The 15,736-nt window shown below is 40.8% G+C and overlaps 1 protein-coding gene across 3 annotated transcripts in view; it reads left to right on the top strand.

The window, feature by feature from the left end:
- Positions 1 to 15,736, top strand: part of jade1 (jade family PHD finger 1) — a 236,705-nt gene that overhangs the window by 152,476 nt on the left and 68,493 nt on the right. For all 3 annotated transcript variants that reach the window (XM_087980044.1, XM_043674201.2, XM_087980045.1), the window contains exons 2-4: positions 1,920 to 1,997; positions 7,413 to 7,498; positions 12,016 to 12,173. In XM_087980044.1, coding sequence (XP_087836170.1) covers positions 1,946 to 1,997; positions 7,413 to 7,498; positions 12,016 to 12,173 — 296 coding nt within the window. In that variant the 5' untranslated portion in view covers positions 1,920 to 1,945. The remainder of the gene's footprint in view (positions 1 to 1,919; positions 1,998 to 7,412; positions 7,499 to 12,015; positions 12,174 to 15,736) is intronic.

Raw genomic sequence — 15,736 nt, forward strand, 5'->3', positions numbered from 1 at the left:
GTGTGGATGAGCAGAGGGATCTTGGTGTCCATGTACACAGATCTCTGAAAGTTGCCACCCAGGTAAATAGTGCGGTGAGGAAGGCATATGGCGTACTGGCTTTTATTGGTAGAGGAATTGAGTTCCGGAGTCCTGAGGTCATGATGCAGTTGTATAAGACTCTGGTGCGGCCGCATCTGGAATATTGTGTGAAGCTTTGGTCGCCATACTATAGGAAGGATGTGGAGGCACTGGAACGGGTGCAGAGGAGGTTTACCAGGATGTTGCCTGGTATGGAAGGAAGATCGTATGAGGAAAGACTGAGACACTTGGGGCTGTTTTCATTAGAGAAAAGAAGGTTTAGGGGTGACTTGATTGAGGTGTACAAGATGATTAGGGGGTTAGTTAGGGTTGACAGTGTGAACCTTTTCCCGCGTATGGAGTCGGGTATTACAAGGGGGCATAGCTTTAAATTAAGGGGGGATAGATATAGGACTGAAGTTAGGGGTAGGTTCTTCACTCAGCGAGTCGAAAGTTCATGGAATGCCCTGCCAGTAGCAGTGGTGGACTCTCCCTCTTTATGGGCATTTAAGCGGGCATTGGATAGGTATATGGAGGATAGTGGGTTAGTATAGGTTAGGTGGGCTTGGATCGGCGCAACATCGAGGGCCAAAGGGCCTGTATTCTTCTATGTTCTATGTTCTATGTTCTATGACTTTCTTCGGTGCAGTAATGACTATGATTATTGTCTGTATTGTGAAAATGGATCAATGGCAACAGTCTCATTTTCAGAATCTCACTGAGCTTCGTTCTTAGAGAATCCTTGTAAGGTATGACAATTGTGGCAGATGTGAATGAGTCTGAGTTTGGATTCATTTGATTGTCTAAATATCCTTGGGCCTGTTGTTGAGAGTAGACAGATAGTTGAAGTGACACAGGAGTCTGGCCACGATAAGTAGTTAAGTGTCTTAATTTAACTGCCTCTCAGCTTTAGTTGACTCTGCCTATTCAATTTTTTAAATCAAATTGTACCTTTGAGCTGGCTTGGTTGATTAATCTGCCTGCCTTATTCTGGTAAAGAGAGGAGTAGATGGCCCCATGGATAGCGGCCTGTTCACAAGTCACTACATTGGAGCTATTGGCAGGAAGCGATGCTTATGGAAAGAGCTATGGCCCACTCTGTCTTTTGAGAGGAAGGGGGAAAAAAACTAGGAGGGGACACAAATTTGCTTGAGTTTAGATTTCCTGCAAGTTGCTTGAACTTTTGTTTTGGTATTGCTGTATTAACTGTGTTATTGGATTTATTTCAAATTGGCTGATAATTTTTATGATTATCAGGTAGCATCAGAATCAGGATAAGTCTCGGACCAGCTTGAGCTACCTGTCAACGTGTACCTGCTGTTTTGACTACACAATGGTTTCAGTGTAAACATGGCCCAGAAAATATACTGTAGCCTAACTGATGGATGAATACTGGCTGTCCGACAGTCTTCCCTGCTGTGGATGTGCTAACCCCATTTTTGTTCATGTTTAATGCCTTGTTCAATGCTAATACCTGTACTGCTATCATATTCGGAAAAGGAACTGTAGGCCCGCGCTTTACGTGTTTATCTTCTGACATTCTACTGTATAATTTCAGGACCCAACAGTGACTTGAGTGATTCTGTTTATTTGCATTCTATTACAAAGGCAACTAATTGTATGCAGTTCCCCTGACGATACCAAACATTGCCTTATGCACAGGAATATTGTTTCGGTGCTTGCCAAACCTCATTGTAATTCAAGATTTTTGACCCTTGGCTCGTCAAAGACTAGTTGCCTTTATTGACCTGAGGTGGTGAGGACTGTATGATCTTTGCAGAATTTCAGATCTGCTTTTGAGAATAGACCACCATCACTCCATTGACCCTTGACATTAACCTTGATATCTTTCTTCACAGTTTTTGTGCCAGACATCGAGAAGATCATGAAAAGAAGCCGGCTTCCTAGCAGCAGTGATGATTCTGATGACAATGACAGTAAGTGTATTTTTTTGGTTACAAAGAAAGTGCTTTTTTAGTTACAAAACAGTGGTATATTAGTTACAGTGGTATATTAGCCACTATAAACTATTTATAAGAAATGACAGAGGCAACCATTGAGCTAGTTCAATCTTTTGACTTATCAACAAAGTTGCTGAGTAGGTGCTGTTACCCTATCAGTCACTGCATTTATTCTGGTCAGATCCTAGTACACTGCATTTATTCTGGTCAGATCCTAGTAATTGAGATACAGCTATTCCTCATTTATTTTCCCTAATGTGTTGGTAAAACAAAACGGCATTCTAAACACAAAGAAAACATCAAATAAGGATGGGTTGCATTCCTGGCAAGTAATTTTTATAACTAAAACCTATTAGCTGCCTGAAACCTAACTAGCCCCAAAACTGACTTTCTATGTATTACTGTTACTTAACTTATTATTCTTTCTACTTTCCTCTCCTTCACTGCTTTCTGCATGATGCTTCCCTCTCTCAAACCTCTAATGCCTTCACATTTACTTGTTCTCTTTTCCAGCCCCTTAACCAGTCCCACATTCCCTTTTTGAACTCTCTCTTACTGCCCTCTACCTGCTATGTTTGCTCTCCTCATTGTCTTCTGCTTGTCACACCTCTCCTTGTGACCTCTTTGCTGCTTGTCAGTCCCTACCTCATCCACCTTACCACTTCTCCCCGATTCCTAACCTCATCCCTCTCCTTGCCCCGTAAGCATGAACCCTTTGGAGAATGATTAGGGGGGGTGTCAACATCAGGAGAGTGGTATTGAGTATCGAGAGAGGAACGGTGAATGTGAGGGAACAAGGGGGCCAGGAAAGAGATGGCAAATAGGAGTAATGAGTTTTGAGAGAGGGGCAGTGAATGGGAGGGAATGAGGTGATCAGGGCACCTGGTGAATGAGAGGAAGTTATGGGTGAGCAGACGAAAGAAGGTTGAGAGAGGAGGCAAGCAAAGCAGTGATATGGTTTTAAAAAAAAGCACTGAATGTTTACAGTTACAGCACATGGAGAAAATGGAACAGTGCTATTTGGGAAAGTTCCATTATTTACAAACCACACTAAAGTGAAAACATACTATAAGAATGATCTTTAAATAGAAGATATCAGTGGATATTGAATGGGTTATTGGGCAGGTAATATTAACAGATGAAATGCTGTAGACTAGATCCTTGTCCTATGCTGCATTAACTGCTTTTCGTCAGGGTATTATTTCGAGTTCAAAGATGGATGTGGTGTCCCTGAGTTTGGACGGGTTGCCTTAGTCTTGTTTACTGACTCCTGGAGTTGAACTCGTGGATGAAGAGTAAAGCCTGAGCTATGTGGGTCTCTTTGAACAAGTCACTGATATGAAACTGTAGGGACTATGACCTGAAGAGTAGCCACAGTTTGTGGAACTGTAAACACAGTCTGTGAATAACATAGAAGGGAATTTGAGGTTCAGTATTACATCCTCCAAAGGATTGGAGAGAAAAGTAATTTTTGTAAGTTGTATTCTAAAATTATCGGCAGTAATTTGTTCCTTCTTCTAATATTGTAATTTCATTTCTGTCCATCTATATGAATTCTTTACTGAATCTGTGCATTCTTTAAACACAAAGAAGTACATAAAATATTGTGTTATATTCGTACAGAAGGGAAGCTTTTATCGAATTTGTCATCTTGCTTAATTTGCCATGAACGTGTATCTCTAATTTAGGAGCGAATATCTGTAAGCCGTATCGGATTTCCCGCTGTGTGTAGTCTCTCGCGCTAGTGGATGATTTCTCATTCCTTTCTCTTGTGTCATATTCCTCAAAATGTTAAGTATGAATCGGCTACTGTAAAGTAAGAAGCACTCTAACCGGAATTCCTCTCATTACTTGTATTATCTGCTTAACTGAATTCAGCTGTGCTTTAAATTAGTTGGCATTTCCTTTATTTGTGTAGCACAGCTTGTGATCTTTGATTTTGAGAAGTTCATGTGTTGTTTGATTATCCTTTGCCCTCATCGGAACAAAGTGAAAGTAACTGTTCATCTGAATGACATATTGTTAAAAATCTCTTCCAGCAGATTTTGATATCTTAAAAAAATATAATGGGAATTCATCTACTTTGATCAGATGTATTAAAAATATACATATTTTGCAGGCTTTGTAAATGACAAGATCTTTCACAGTGATTAGATTAGATTCCCTACAGTGTGGAAGTGGGCCCTTCGGCCCAACAAGTCCACACCGACCCTCTGAACAGCAACCCACACCCCTCTGACTAGTGCACCTAAAATTATGGGCAATTTAACATGGCCAATCTATGGACTGTGGGAGGAAACCCACACAGACACGGGGAGAATGTGCAAACTCCATACAGACAGTCACCCGAGGCTGGAATTGAACCTGGGACCCTGGTGCTGTGAGGCAGCTGGGCTAACCACTGAGCCAGATGTTTATAGTGACTGAGGAGGAAAGCAGACTTCTGTACAAAGTGAAATTTAGTTTGGATTTTTTTTTTCTTGGCTAATTATGTGTCTAGATCAATCTGTCCACATCTCTGGTTTTTAAATTTGTCTATCTCTCTCTCCATCTGTCGTTCCATTAATCCCAATACAACTCCTGTTTTCCCTCCCCGTAAGAATGGCGTAGCTTGGCTTTTGCTGCTCTTTGCAGTTTACAGTTTCTTTCTCATTTGTCTGTTGGACGCAGTGAGCCATGCCAATTTTGAGTGGGAAGGCATCCACTTTAACCCTGCGCCCCCCCCCCCCCCCACTACCATCAACACGGTGGACAGAGTCTTCCATCATGTCTGACCATCTCCTGCACCTCTGCCCTCACCACTTCCCTCCTCTCGGAGCAATTATATGGTTCCCCCTTGTTCACTCTTTCCACATGTCAGTCTATGCACTTAGTGGTTCATCATCTACCATTTCCACCACCTCTGGCAGGATACCACTTACCAATCTATTCTCCTCTCCCCTCCACTGTCAGCATTCCACAACGACCATTCTCTTTGTGACACACTGATCCAATCTTCCTTCACTCCAAACGTTTTCTCACTCCTTCATGGTATCTTTCCATGCACTCGGAAAAGGTGTGACATTTGCCCATTCAGCTCTTCGCAGCTTGCTGTCCAAGATGTCTTTCAGACCTTCCAGGTTAAGTGGTGTTACACATGTCCTTCCTTCAAATATAGTCTACTGTATTTGCAGCTCAACAGTGCGGATTCATTTGCATTGACAAGATCAAACGTAAATTCTTAAATAAAATGGAAGGAAGTAGTGAGGAGCTGGTCTTTCAGTCAGAGGCTGGGTCTCTGTCATTAATTCACGTTGCTTCTCTCCCATGTTTAATGAACCTGTGTTTGGAGGAGAAGTGAACAGTTAGGTAAGGAAGTGGTCACAATGAGTGAGTTAATGGGGATGTGTGTGTGTATGTGTATATTGGAGGCCTGTGACCAGCGGTGTGCCTCAAGGATCGGTGCTGGGTCCACTGTTTGCATCATTCACCATATATACTCGAGTAGCAGTCTATCTCATGTAAAAGTCGGCCCTCTAATTTTGGCCATAAAATCTGGAATTTTCCATATATCTCAGGTAAAAGGCAACCTTAATTCTTCATAGATAACAGATCAACATTTGAGTCAGCCTGTTGGTTGTACTCGCCCACTCTGGGTTTTCAGCATTACCATAATTCATTGTGTTTGTTCTTTGTGCATTTAGAAATCAATTGGTCTTTATCTAATGATAAGGTATGACCTTTGACGGGCATGAATTTTAGCCACTCAAAAGTAATATCCATGTAATAGTCGACCCCGTAAATTTAATCTTAGAGTAGTCAAAACAATTTGACTATTATTCAAATATATACGGTATATAAATAATTTGGATTTGAGGGTATGGTTAGTAAATTTGCAGATGACACTGAAATTGGAGGTGTAGTGGATAGGGAAGAAGATTACCTCAGAGTACAACGTGACCTTGATCAGATGGGCCAATGGACTGAGCAGTAGCAGGTGGAATTGAATTTAGATAAATGTGAGGTGCTGCATTTTGGAAAAGCAAATCAGGGCAGGACTTGCACACTTAATGGTAAAATCCTGGGGAGTGTTGCTGAACAAAGAGACCTTGGAGTGCAGGTTCATAGTCCCTTGAAAGTAGAGTTGCAGGTAGATAGGAGAAAGTAAGGTCTGCAGATGCTGGAGATCAAAGTTGAAACTTTATTGCTGGAACAGCACAGCAGGTCAGGCAGCATCCAGGGAACAGGAGATTCGACGTTTCGGGCACAGGCCCTTCTTGCAGGTAGATAGGATAGTGAAGAAGGCATTTGGTATGATTGCCTTTATTCATCAGAGCATGGAGTATAGGAGTTAGGAGGTCATGTTGCAGCTTTATAGGACATTGGTTAGGACACTTTTGGAATACTACGTGCAACTCTGGTCTCCAAACTACAGGAAGGATGTTGTAAAACTTGAAAGGGTTCAGAAAAGATTTGCAAGTATGTTCCCAAGGTTGGACGGATTGAGCTATAGGGAGAAGCTGAATAGGCTGAGGCTATCGGAGGTTGAGGGATGACATCCTAGAGGATCCTATAAAACCATGAGGAGCATGGATAGGGTAAATGGCCAAGGTGTTTTCCTTGGGTGGGGGAGTCCAAAACTAGAGGGCATAGGTTTACCACGAGAGAGGAAATTTTAAAAGGGACCTAAGGGGCAACTTTTTCACGCAGAGGGTGGTACGTGTATGGAATGAGCTGCCAGAGGAAGTGGTGGAGGCTGATAGAATTACAACATTTAATAGGCATCTGGATGGGTTTATGAATAGGAAGGGTTTTGAAGGATAAGGAACAAATGTTGGCAAATGGGACTAGATCAGTTTAGAATATACATTCAGCATGATTTGGATCGATGAGTCTGTTTCCACGCTGTACATCTCTATGACTCTATTTGTCTGTTTGAGTGTTTCAACCAGATGCTAAAGATCTCACGGACAAGGTTGAAAAACATGTCAAGAGATTTGGAATGAGAAAAATGGGTACAATACGGAGCCAGTTGTTACAAGAGCAAAAATTGACATTCATTAACCTCGACTTACTGGGAAGAACTGAATCACTAAATACTACTTAGTGTAGAGATGAGGAGCTTTGTTTTTGACTTGTAACACTTTGGAATCTCTTACCTTTCTGCCATGTTGCAGGCAGGCCAGTACGCCTTTGTGATGTTTCTTCTGTGTCCGTAGACACTAACCTCTGAGCAAAATGTCACTGGCTCCAACCCCACGGCAGGGTTTCAATCGGTAAACTTGGCAGACGCTTCAGTGTGTTTTTTTTGGTCGAAGAAGTTAAACCGAGCTCTCATCTTCTCAACTCCAGTCTGATCCGAGTCCTTCCATTGTAATAAAAAATAACTGCTGTTGACTTTTTTTCGTTTAGGTCATTCAACATCCTGGTCTCAGCATTCCAAGTCACGACACAGAAGAAGCTCCACGTCGAGGCACGAAGACCGAAAACCATCTGAGGTAATCCCTTGTTCTGGTCTGAAATTTTCTCTCCTCTTCAACACTGGTCTCCTGTTCTCTTCTTCAGGATATCTTGATTCTCATTCCAGCATATGTTTATAAAAATAGTGGCCCTCTGTCAGTCCTTTCCAATGTGTGGGCCTTGGTAAGGAGTGTTGGTGGACAATAGGTAGTTGGAAGGATGGGGGACTGTGGTCAAGCCAACCCTTCCAGCAGAGGTGGCTGCATAGTGCTTAGAAGATGCAATGCCAAATGATTTTTCTCCTCTGTAGCTTTGAGCCTTGATGTCTAATGCAAAAGTCAATGAATTCACCAGAGACTGGAGGTTGAACTTGCCTCCTCCGTATGACTTTGATGCACATACCATCTTGAGCCAGAAGACGTGGTATCATCCTGTCTCCAGGCTACCTGACCATTGAGAGATAAAATCAGTCGTGGCATCTTACTTGTTTTTTTTTTTCAGAAGTCTAAACTTGCAGCACAAGTTCCAGTGCAAACATCCAGGAGGTGGGATTCTGATTGGCCATGTCCAGAGCCTAATTAAGGATGGGTTGTGGGTTCCTGATGCTGCAGGCCCGACCTGAGGGATTGCTAACAGCCTTAGAGGGAGCGATGTACACTGCTCAATCAGAACAGGGTGCCTCAAAATGGAACATCAGTGCGATTCCAAGCATAATGAGGCATTTTGCACTGCACTGCACGCACGCCATCATTGGTACCACCTTTATTTGTCTCTCCTTTGTTCAAAGTTGGGCAGTAAAACTTTTCTGATTGCCCCAGATAAAAATTGCACCTCTTAGACTCGGAGAGTTGTACAGCACGGAAACAGACCCTTCAGTCCAACCCATCCATGCTGACCAGATACTCTAAATTAATCCAGTCCCATTTGCCAGCATTTGGCCCATAATCCCTCTAAACTTTTCCTATTCATGTACACATCCAGATGTCTTTTAAATGTGGTATTTGTACCAGTCTCCACCACTGCCTCATGCACCACCCTCTGTGTGAAAAAGGTATCCTTTAGGTCCCTTTTAAATCTTTTCCATCACACGTTAAACCTCTGCCCTCTAGTTTTGGATTCCCCCCACCCCAGGGAAAAGATCTTGACTATTCACCCTAACCATGCCCCTTATGATATTATAAACCTCTATAAGGTCACCCCTCAACCACTGAATCTCCAGTGAAAATAGCCCCAGCCTATTCAGCCTTTCCTTATAGCTCAATCCTTCCAATTGGCAACCTTCTCATAAATCTTTTCTGAAACCTTTCAAGCTTAACAGCATCTTTCCTATAGCAGGCAGACCAAAATTGAATGCACTATTCCAATAGTGGCCTAATTGTGCCATACTAATCCATCAGTGGTCCCAGGTTTGATTCACTGTCTGTTTTGAATTAGTTGATCTTGATCACAATGGTGGTTGGTCTTGGGAAAGGTAAAAACTAACTGGGAATCCCAGTCCTGGCTGAATTTTTCAGAAAGTGGACCTGTGTGGATCTCAAAGCATGGTGCATGTTTGGTATCATGTCTCAAGTGGTGGTATGCCAGAAGGCTAGTAATCCAAAATCTCATGCTGATCGTCAAATTCCATCCTGTTAGATGATGAAATTTGAATTCAATAAATATATCTGGAATTAAAAAGCCATGTTAACGGTGAACATGTAGTCAATGTTTACAAACACATCTGTTCACTCCTGTTCTTTTGAGGAAGGGCATCTGCCATCTTTACCTGGTCTGGCCTAAATGTGACTCCAGAGCAATGTGGTTAACTCCTAACTGCCCTCTGGGTAATTAGGGGTGGACAGTAAATACCAGCAATGCTCTAAGCAAATTAAAGTAAAGCCTCCTTTGTTAACGAGCCTGTAGGCACTGACTGCCCAGGTTCATGACTAAAATATGGCCTCTTGAGATGGGTCCGATAAGTTTCAGGCACCGAAGGAATTTTGCCACGTTATGGATCAGCAGCTTGAAGAGAAGAGAAGAAAATTGGGAACAAAAGATGTGGATTGTACTATTATCTGACTAGTATGCGTTTTGAGATTTCATTTTTCACATTAAACCAAAGTTTGTATTGTCATTTCCTCCACAGTTTTGATTCAGTTGTAACTGGAGCAATAGCATTAAAAACAAATTGTGCACCGGATAAAAAGATTTAGTTTGCATATTTATTTGCATTTTACTTTGCAAGCTCGTAGACAGAGAAAAGGGTTATGGTTAGGGTGAAACTCCTGCAATGTGCGCAGGACAACTTTCTGGAACAGTGCAGTTCTAGTCCTGCCAGAGAGGAGGCTGTGCTGGAGCCCTTGCTTTTTCTGATCCATATCAATGATTTGGCGATGGGTGTTGAGGGCAAAATATCTAAATTTGCAGATAATGCTAGGTAGAAATTAGGGAGAACAGTGAATTTTCAGGATGGTACTGAGCAACTTCAGAGCGAAATTGACAACTTCGGCAAATTGGCAGACACTTGGCAAATGAATTTCAATGCAAAGAAATGTGAGGTAATGCATTCTGGTAGAAGAAACCGAGAGAGACAATGCAGGCTCGATGGTACAACTTTGAGGGGGAGTACAGGAGCGGGGGGACCTCAGGGTTCATGTGCATAATTCTCTGAAGATGGCCAGGCAAATTGAAACATTTGTCAAGGCGAGTCATAGGACTCTTGGCTTTGTAAATAGAGACTTCGAATATAAAAGCAAGGAAGTGATGCCGCACTTTTACAAAACAATGGTCAGACCACATTTGGAGTATTGTGTTCAGTTCTGGCTACCTTACTTAAGGATGATGTTAAAACACTGGTGAGTGCAAAGGAGATTTGCTAAAATGATAGCAGGAATGAGGGATTTTAGACACAAAGAAAGATTAGAGAAATTGGGCTTATTCTCCTTGGAGCAGAGAAGATTAAGAGGTGATCTTATTGAGGTGTTCAAAATCATTAGCAATTTTGACAAGTTAAAGAAGAGTATTCTGTTTCCACTCGTTGGCATGTCTGTAATTCGGGGTCACAATTTTAAGGTTGTCAGCAAGTGAGTGAGCTATGAGATGAGGACAAGTTTCACTCAGAGTTGTTAGAATTTGGACTGTGCTGCCTGGGAGATTCCATTCAAGGTATCCAAAGACAGCTGGACGCATATTTGAAAATGATGAATTTAGACAGACGTAGGACTAAAGAATGGGACTAATAATCATCAAAATTTCTTTGGAGAGTCCATAAATGAAGGATTAATCATCAGATTATTGGTGTGAGCAATCATGTTACGTGGACAATAATTATCCAGGTGGCTAATGAAGTTGGTGTGTGAAGATGGGCACATTGGTTGGCAAGTGGTCAGGGAGTGGGTGCGAGACAGTTGAAGGCAGGAAGTTATGCACCAAAGTGTCCAGGGATATGCTGACAAAAATTGGCAACAGTATTTCTGGCATTTGGGCTGGAGTTCGTGGTAAATGGTGGGATTTGTGCATTGTCTGAGTTAGTGTGTTTTGGGAATCTTTTCACTTCTAAGAGTGAGCAAAGCGATCACAGGCAAACAGATCTGAAGACATCGAGAGGATAATCGGGCATGTGGCACAGGATAGAAAAGGAGCAAAGTATTAATGAGTCAAAGATGAGCAGAAAAGGTTGTGGAGAAATAAGCAAAGAACGTGACAGAAGAAGAGCCATGTTTGTTTTTGCAGGAGTACTATTATACTGATTTTCATTAATTTATATTTTTAAAAATCAGACTTCTTTAATATAAGGGTTACTACTATGCAATCAGTTGAGAAACAGACAGGTTTTATAAAGACGGTGAGGACAAGCAAATAATGCGATGTGGAAAGGTCAGATTTTGTGCCCTTATTTCACATATTCTATAGGTGTATGTGATAATGATGCTGAAAGTCAACATGGGGAGCATTAGGGATTAAATAACCAAGAATTTATTCCCATTGATGGAATCATCAAGAACCATTACATCCTAAATTAAAGTGATTGACAAGGGAATCAAGGGTGAGGTGAGGACACTTTTTTTTATTTTACAATTTAGGATCTGGGCTGACTGAAACTGTGAAGGCAGATTTGATTGTGCCTGTCCCAAAGGAAGTTGGATAATTATCTGTAGAGATAATCCGCAGGGTGACTGGAAAAACGCTGGATGACACCAGCTGAGAGTGAATTGCCTCTCTCCTGCACTTTAACCATTCTATAATTCTTTTTTATGTGTTGCAGTTCTTACAGCTAGTTCATTTTACTGGTTTCTCAAATTAAAAGTTGGTTTCTCCCTGCATGGAACCGCTAGGCTTAGAATTTCAGATAAAAGTGGCTTCCAAACATCGATGATCTCTGTAGAAGTGAGTTCCAGTTTGGAGTTAAGAGAATCCTCATGGGTGGAAATGAAAATTCTTGATGTTTCATTGGCATAGACTTCATTGGTTTGGTTGCATTTATGTGATAATGGTTTAATGTGAAACTTCTTGTTACTTGGTTATTCTGGAATTTTGGAATCACTAACATGACTGTTTTGTGTCTTTTTTTTGTCAGGTCTACAGAACAGACCTGATAACTGCAATGAAGCTTCATGATTCACATCAATTGAACTCTGATGAATACTATATTCTGGCTGACTCGTGGAGACAAGAATGGGAGAAGGGAGTTCAAGTACCAGTTAGCCCTGAATCTGTACCTCAAGCGACTGTCAGGTATGGATGTAGAATGCAGTGGGGTTGCCTATGTTCCAGTGTTGGTTTAAAATGAATGGGACCACGCTGCTTAGTTATAATTTTTTTTAAATTCCCGCCAAATCTTCCTTTTAACTTTCCATCACTTCGGGCAGGAGGTTGAATGGGTTAAGGACGTGGTTTCATGGCCAGCTGTCATTCCGTGGTTTGGAGGTACAGCATTGCGAGCACGGTTTCTGTATCACTCCTCCTCCTGAACACTTTTCTTCAAGAAAACGCAAGGTGTGGGCAGTGCTAAAACATTCAAATGTATGATTGCTTTAGGTGCCAGGCCACTTTGCAAAGTCTTTCACCCATCTCACTGGCATTATGGCTAGCTGAAGTGCAAGAAAATGACTTTTTACAGTCCATTAAAATAGGCTTAAATCTGAGTTTGATTAAGGTACTCCTGATCAGGTTTAAACCGTTGTATTGATGTACCTTTATAGTCATAAGAAGATTGAGGATTCCAGTGGAGTTTCATCAATGCTTTAATGGATTTCCTAACAACTGGATCTGGGGGACATTACATGAAGTAGATCAAAGGTTTGCATAAAGCCTCTTCAGGCAAAAGATAAATGGATTAGATATCTTGATTTGGACCTTGGTCTCCCATTGCCTAGTAGCTGATAACATATTTGTTGCTTCTGACATTTCGTTGATCAACAGCAGTTCCACCTAAATTAGAAAAACAATGACACTTGTGGAATTTTCTTTTGAACGGCAAAAGATGCAGAAGTAAAGCAGAGGGTGAAAAGTAATCCACGACATGAACAATCCCGTTGCCAACTCTGGTCAGACGTTTTCCTAAAGGTTGCTTCCAGCTGCTCCACCCAGACAAACAGTCCTTCTACCACCACCGCCCTGTGTCCCCATTCCCACATCTTATGGTTTATAAATATTAAATACTTAATTAAATTGAAAAAAGACCAATCAATGTTACAAACTCCACTTGTTGTGCCCCTCTAGCCAGTACGTTTAGCTGCCAAAACCAAATCAGGTAGTAGCATGGATCACACATACGTTCTCCAGTGGAAAACATGTTGTACTCAAAAAAATGTTTGTTGTAAAGTTAGAGTTTCTACAGCATTGAAAGGGGCCCTTCAACCCATCATGTCCATGGCAGTTGTCAAAATTGCAACTATTCTAATCCTATTTTCCAGCAATTGGGTCACAGCTTTGTATGTTATAGCATTTCAAATGTTAATGCATTCAGGTGTTATGCTTCTGATCTTTGATTCATGTGAGAAAGTATTCGTGTAGTGAGTTCTTTCATTCTAATACAGCCCGAACTGCACAGTGAAGACATTAAAACACTACATTATTTTGTCGTTGTTAGCAAACCAATAGGATAATGCAAAACCAACAAAAAAAATCTTCAGGTTGTATGTACATGAAGAATTTTTAAAAGTTCTCAATTACTTGTTTTTTTTCTAATTGTGACAATATGACAGTTTAAATAATTAAATATTTGTAGTATAGCATTGTTTCTTATATAATTTTGAATATGTCAATGAAAGCAGAAAATCAGGAAAAATTAAACTTTTGTTTAATTGCTCATGAATTTGATGGGAATATCACATTCCGCAAACACAAATGATTCAGTATGATAAGTGGGTGGACAATGTTGTTAGAAAAGAAGAAATGTTTAATTGTTTTGTTTTCATTTGACAAACGTTATCTAAGTAATCAATAGTTTACTAATTGAAACTTAAAAGTATGCTAATAATTGACCTGTTCCACTGATTGTACATCATCTGTATTCCCCTTACTCTTAACTCAGCAATGCCTTCAGCAGCCTCTGCCCTTTGCTGCTCTGAATTCGGTGTCAAAACCCTCAGCAGCTTTACCTCTCTCCATAATTCCCCTTCTTTGTGAAAACTTTGATTACCTCTTGATATCTCCTTCATTAGCTTGGCATCTGTTTATTTTTTGATTATCTCCATTGAAGCAATATGAGGCATTTTTCTGCATTAAAGATACTGTATAAATGTAAGTTGCTGGGCAGGATAAAATTCAACAATGATTTTGCTTACTGAACTCTTTGAACATCAAATCAAATGGTGAACCAGACTAGAGCATTGGACCTGAATTTTTATGCTATGACACATAAGGTTAAATATGGTGCTGGAGGCCTGCATTTGACCTGAGCTAAACCAGGCTCCATCTATTTGGCCAAGAGGAGCAGGGAGAGTTGTGACTTTTCACAATGCGTTCAAACGTTCATGCTACAGCACACATTTCTTCAGTCAGATTCTATTTTCATTCATGGGATGTACAAAATATATAGCTTTAGTCTAGTCATGAGAAGGTCTAAACTTTTCCCAGAGTTCTTTGGAGAGGTGGAATACCCTTTTTTTGGAGAGGTAAGGTACCCTTAAAAAGAAATTAAGTGTGTTTTGGGAGACGTAAGGTGTCCTTTAGGAAATTGTTAGAAATAGATTTGAGCATGCATAAAAAAAATTGATGTCAAGCTCGTTGGAGATTTTGAGGGAGCTATCATTGTATAAATATTTGCAAAAATCAATCTGCCGTGTTCTTAAAAAACAGTACTTTCTGTTTCACCCTGGTGACATAAATCTGAGGGTTCTCTTTATAGGATTAGTGCTGCATGACTAATCCAACCTATAATCATCACATTGGGATGCTATTAGTTCACAGTATGATTGGCAGCTCCAAGTGGTTATCAAGTCTTTGAAGTAGCACTGTGAATACAAATGCTTTTTTTAAATAAAGGGTTTTAGGAAGTTACATGTAGCAAGTGTGCTACTAATGGCGTTGCTCTGTATAGTTGTATCACTGAATTGACTGTCCAGATTATAAGGTGAAGTACTGAGTGGAATTTGGACCCACTAACATCTAATACAGAAGTGGGAATTTGATCGTAAAGTGAAACTGACATCAGTTAGAGTTATCAACATACTGTCAATTTATGAGTAACTCTAGGTTAGAAATGGTTAACTGTTAGTTAAACACTAGGTTAGACGAAGGTAACACTTGGAACTGGGAGTGATCTTGAGCTGAATTCACAGACACATTATAGTCATACAAAGATTTCTTTGTTATTTCCCTTGCTCATTCTTCATCCTGTAGAAACAGTTTATAAAGAATAATTTCTGATCTCGCTCCTCAATTCCATACACCATGGATTTTAAAAGATGGAACTGTGGATTGTACCTTTATTTTCAGCAGGAGCGTAGTGCGGGTGCTAGCAGACTGACTGCCATACGCTTCACTAACTTCACATTCCATTGACTTTAATGGAACATACACTTTCCACTTTGCTTCCTAATGGCATTTTCCAATTTAGTTTGAGCTTGGATAATTGTGGTTAATGATCCAAGACCTGGATCTGCCTTTGTTTATTGGCTTTCCACTTACTAATTTACTTTACTTCTGCTCAGCACTCGTCTTCAGGCAAGGTCCGTGCTTTGTTATGTCACTCCTATTGGCAATGCAGAAGCAATGCATAAGAAGAGCTACTATAACTCTGACATTTCTTTAGAAAATAAGGATCTCCCACCTGTTACGAAAGTTATCATTGG

This window comes from Chiloscyllium plagiosum, unplaced genomic scaffold (assembly GCF_037043375.1).
Source record: "Chiloscyllium plagiosum isolate Xiang-an unplaced genomic scaffold, Cpla_swu_hap1 HiC_scaffold_36, whole genome shotgun sequence".
Classification (NCBI taxonomy): Eukaryota; Metazoa; Chordata; class Chondrichthyes; order Orectolobiformes; family Hemiscylliidae; genus Chiloscyllium; species Chiloscyllium plagiosum.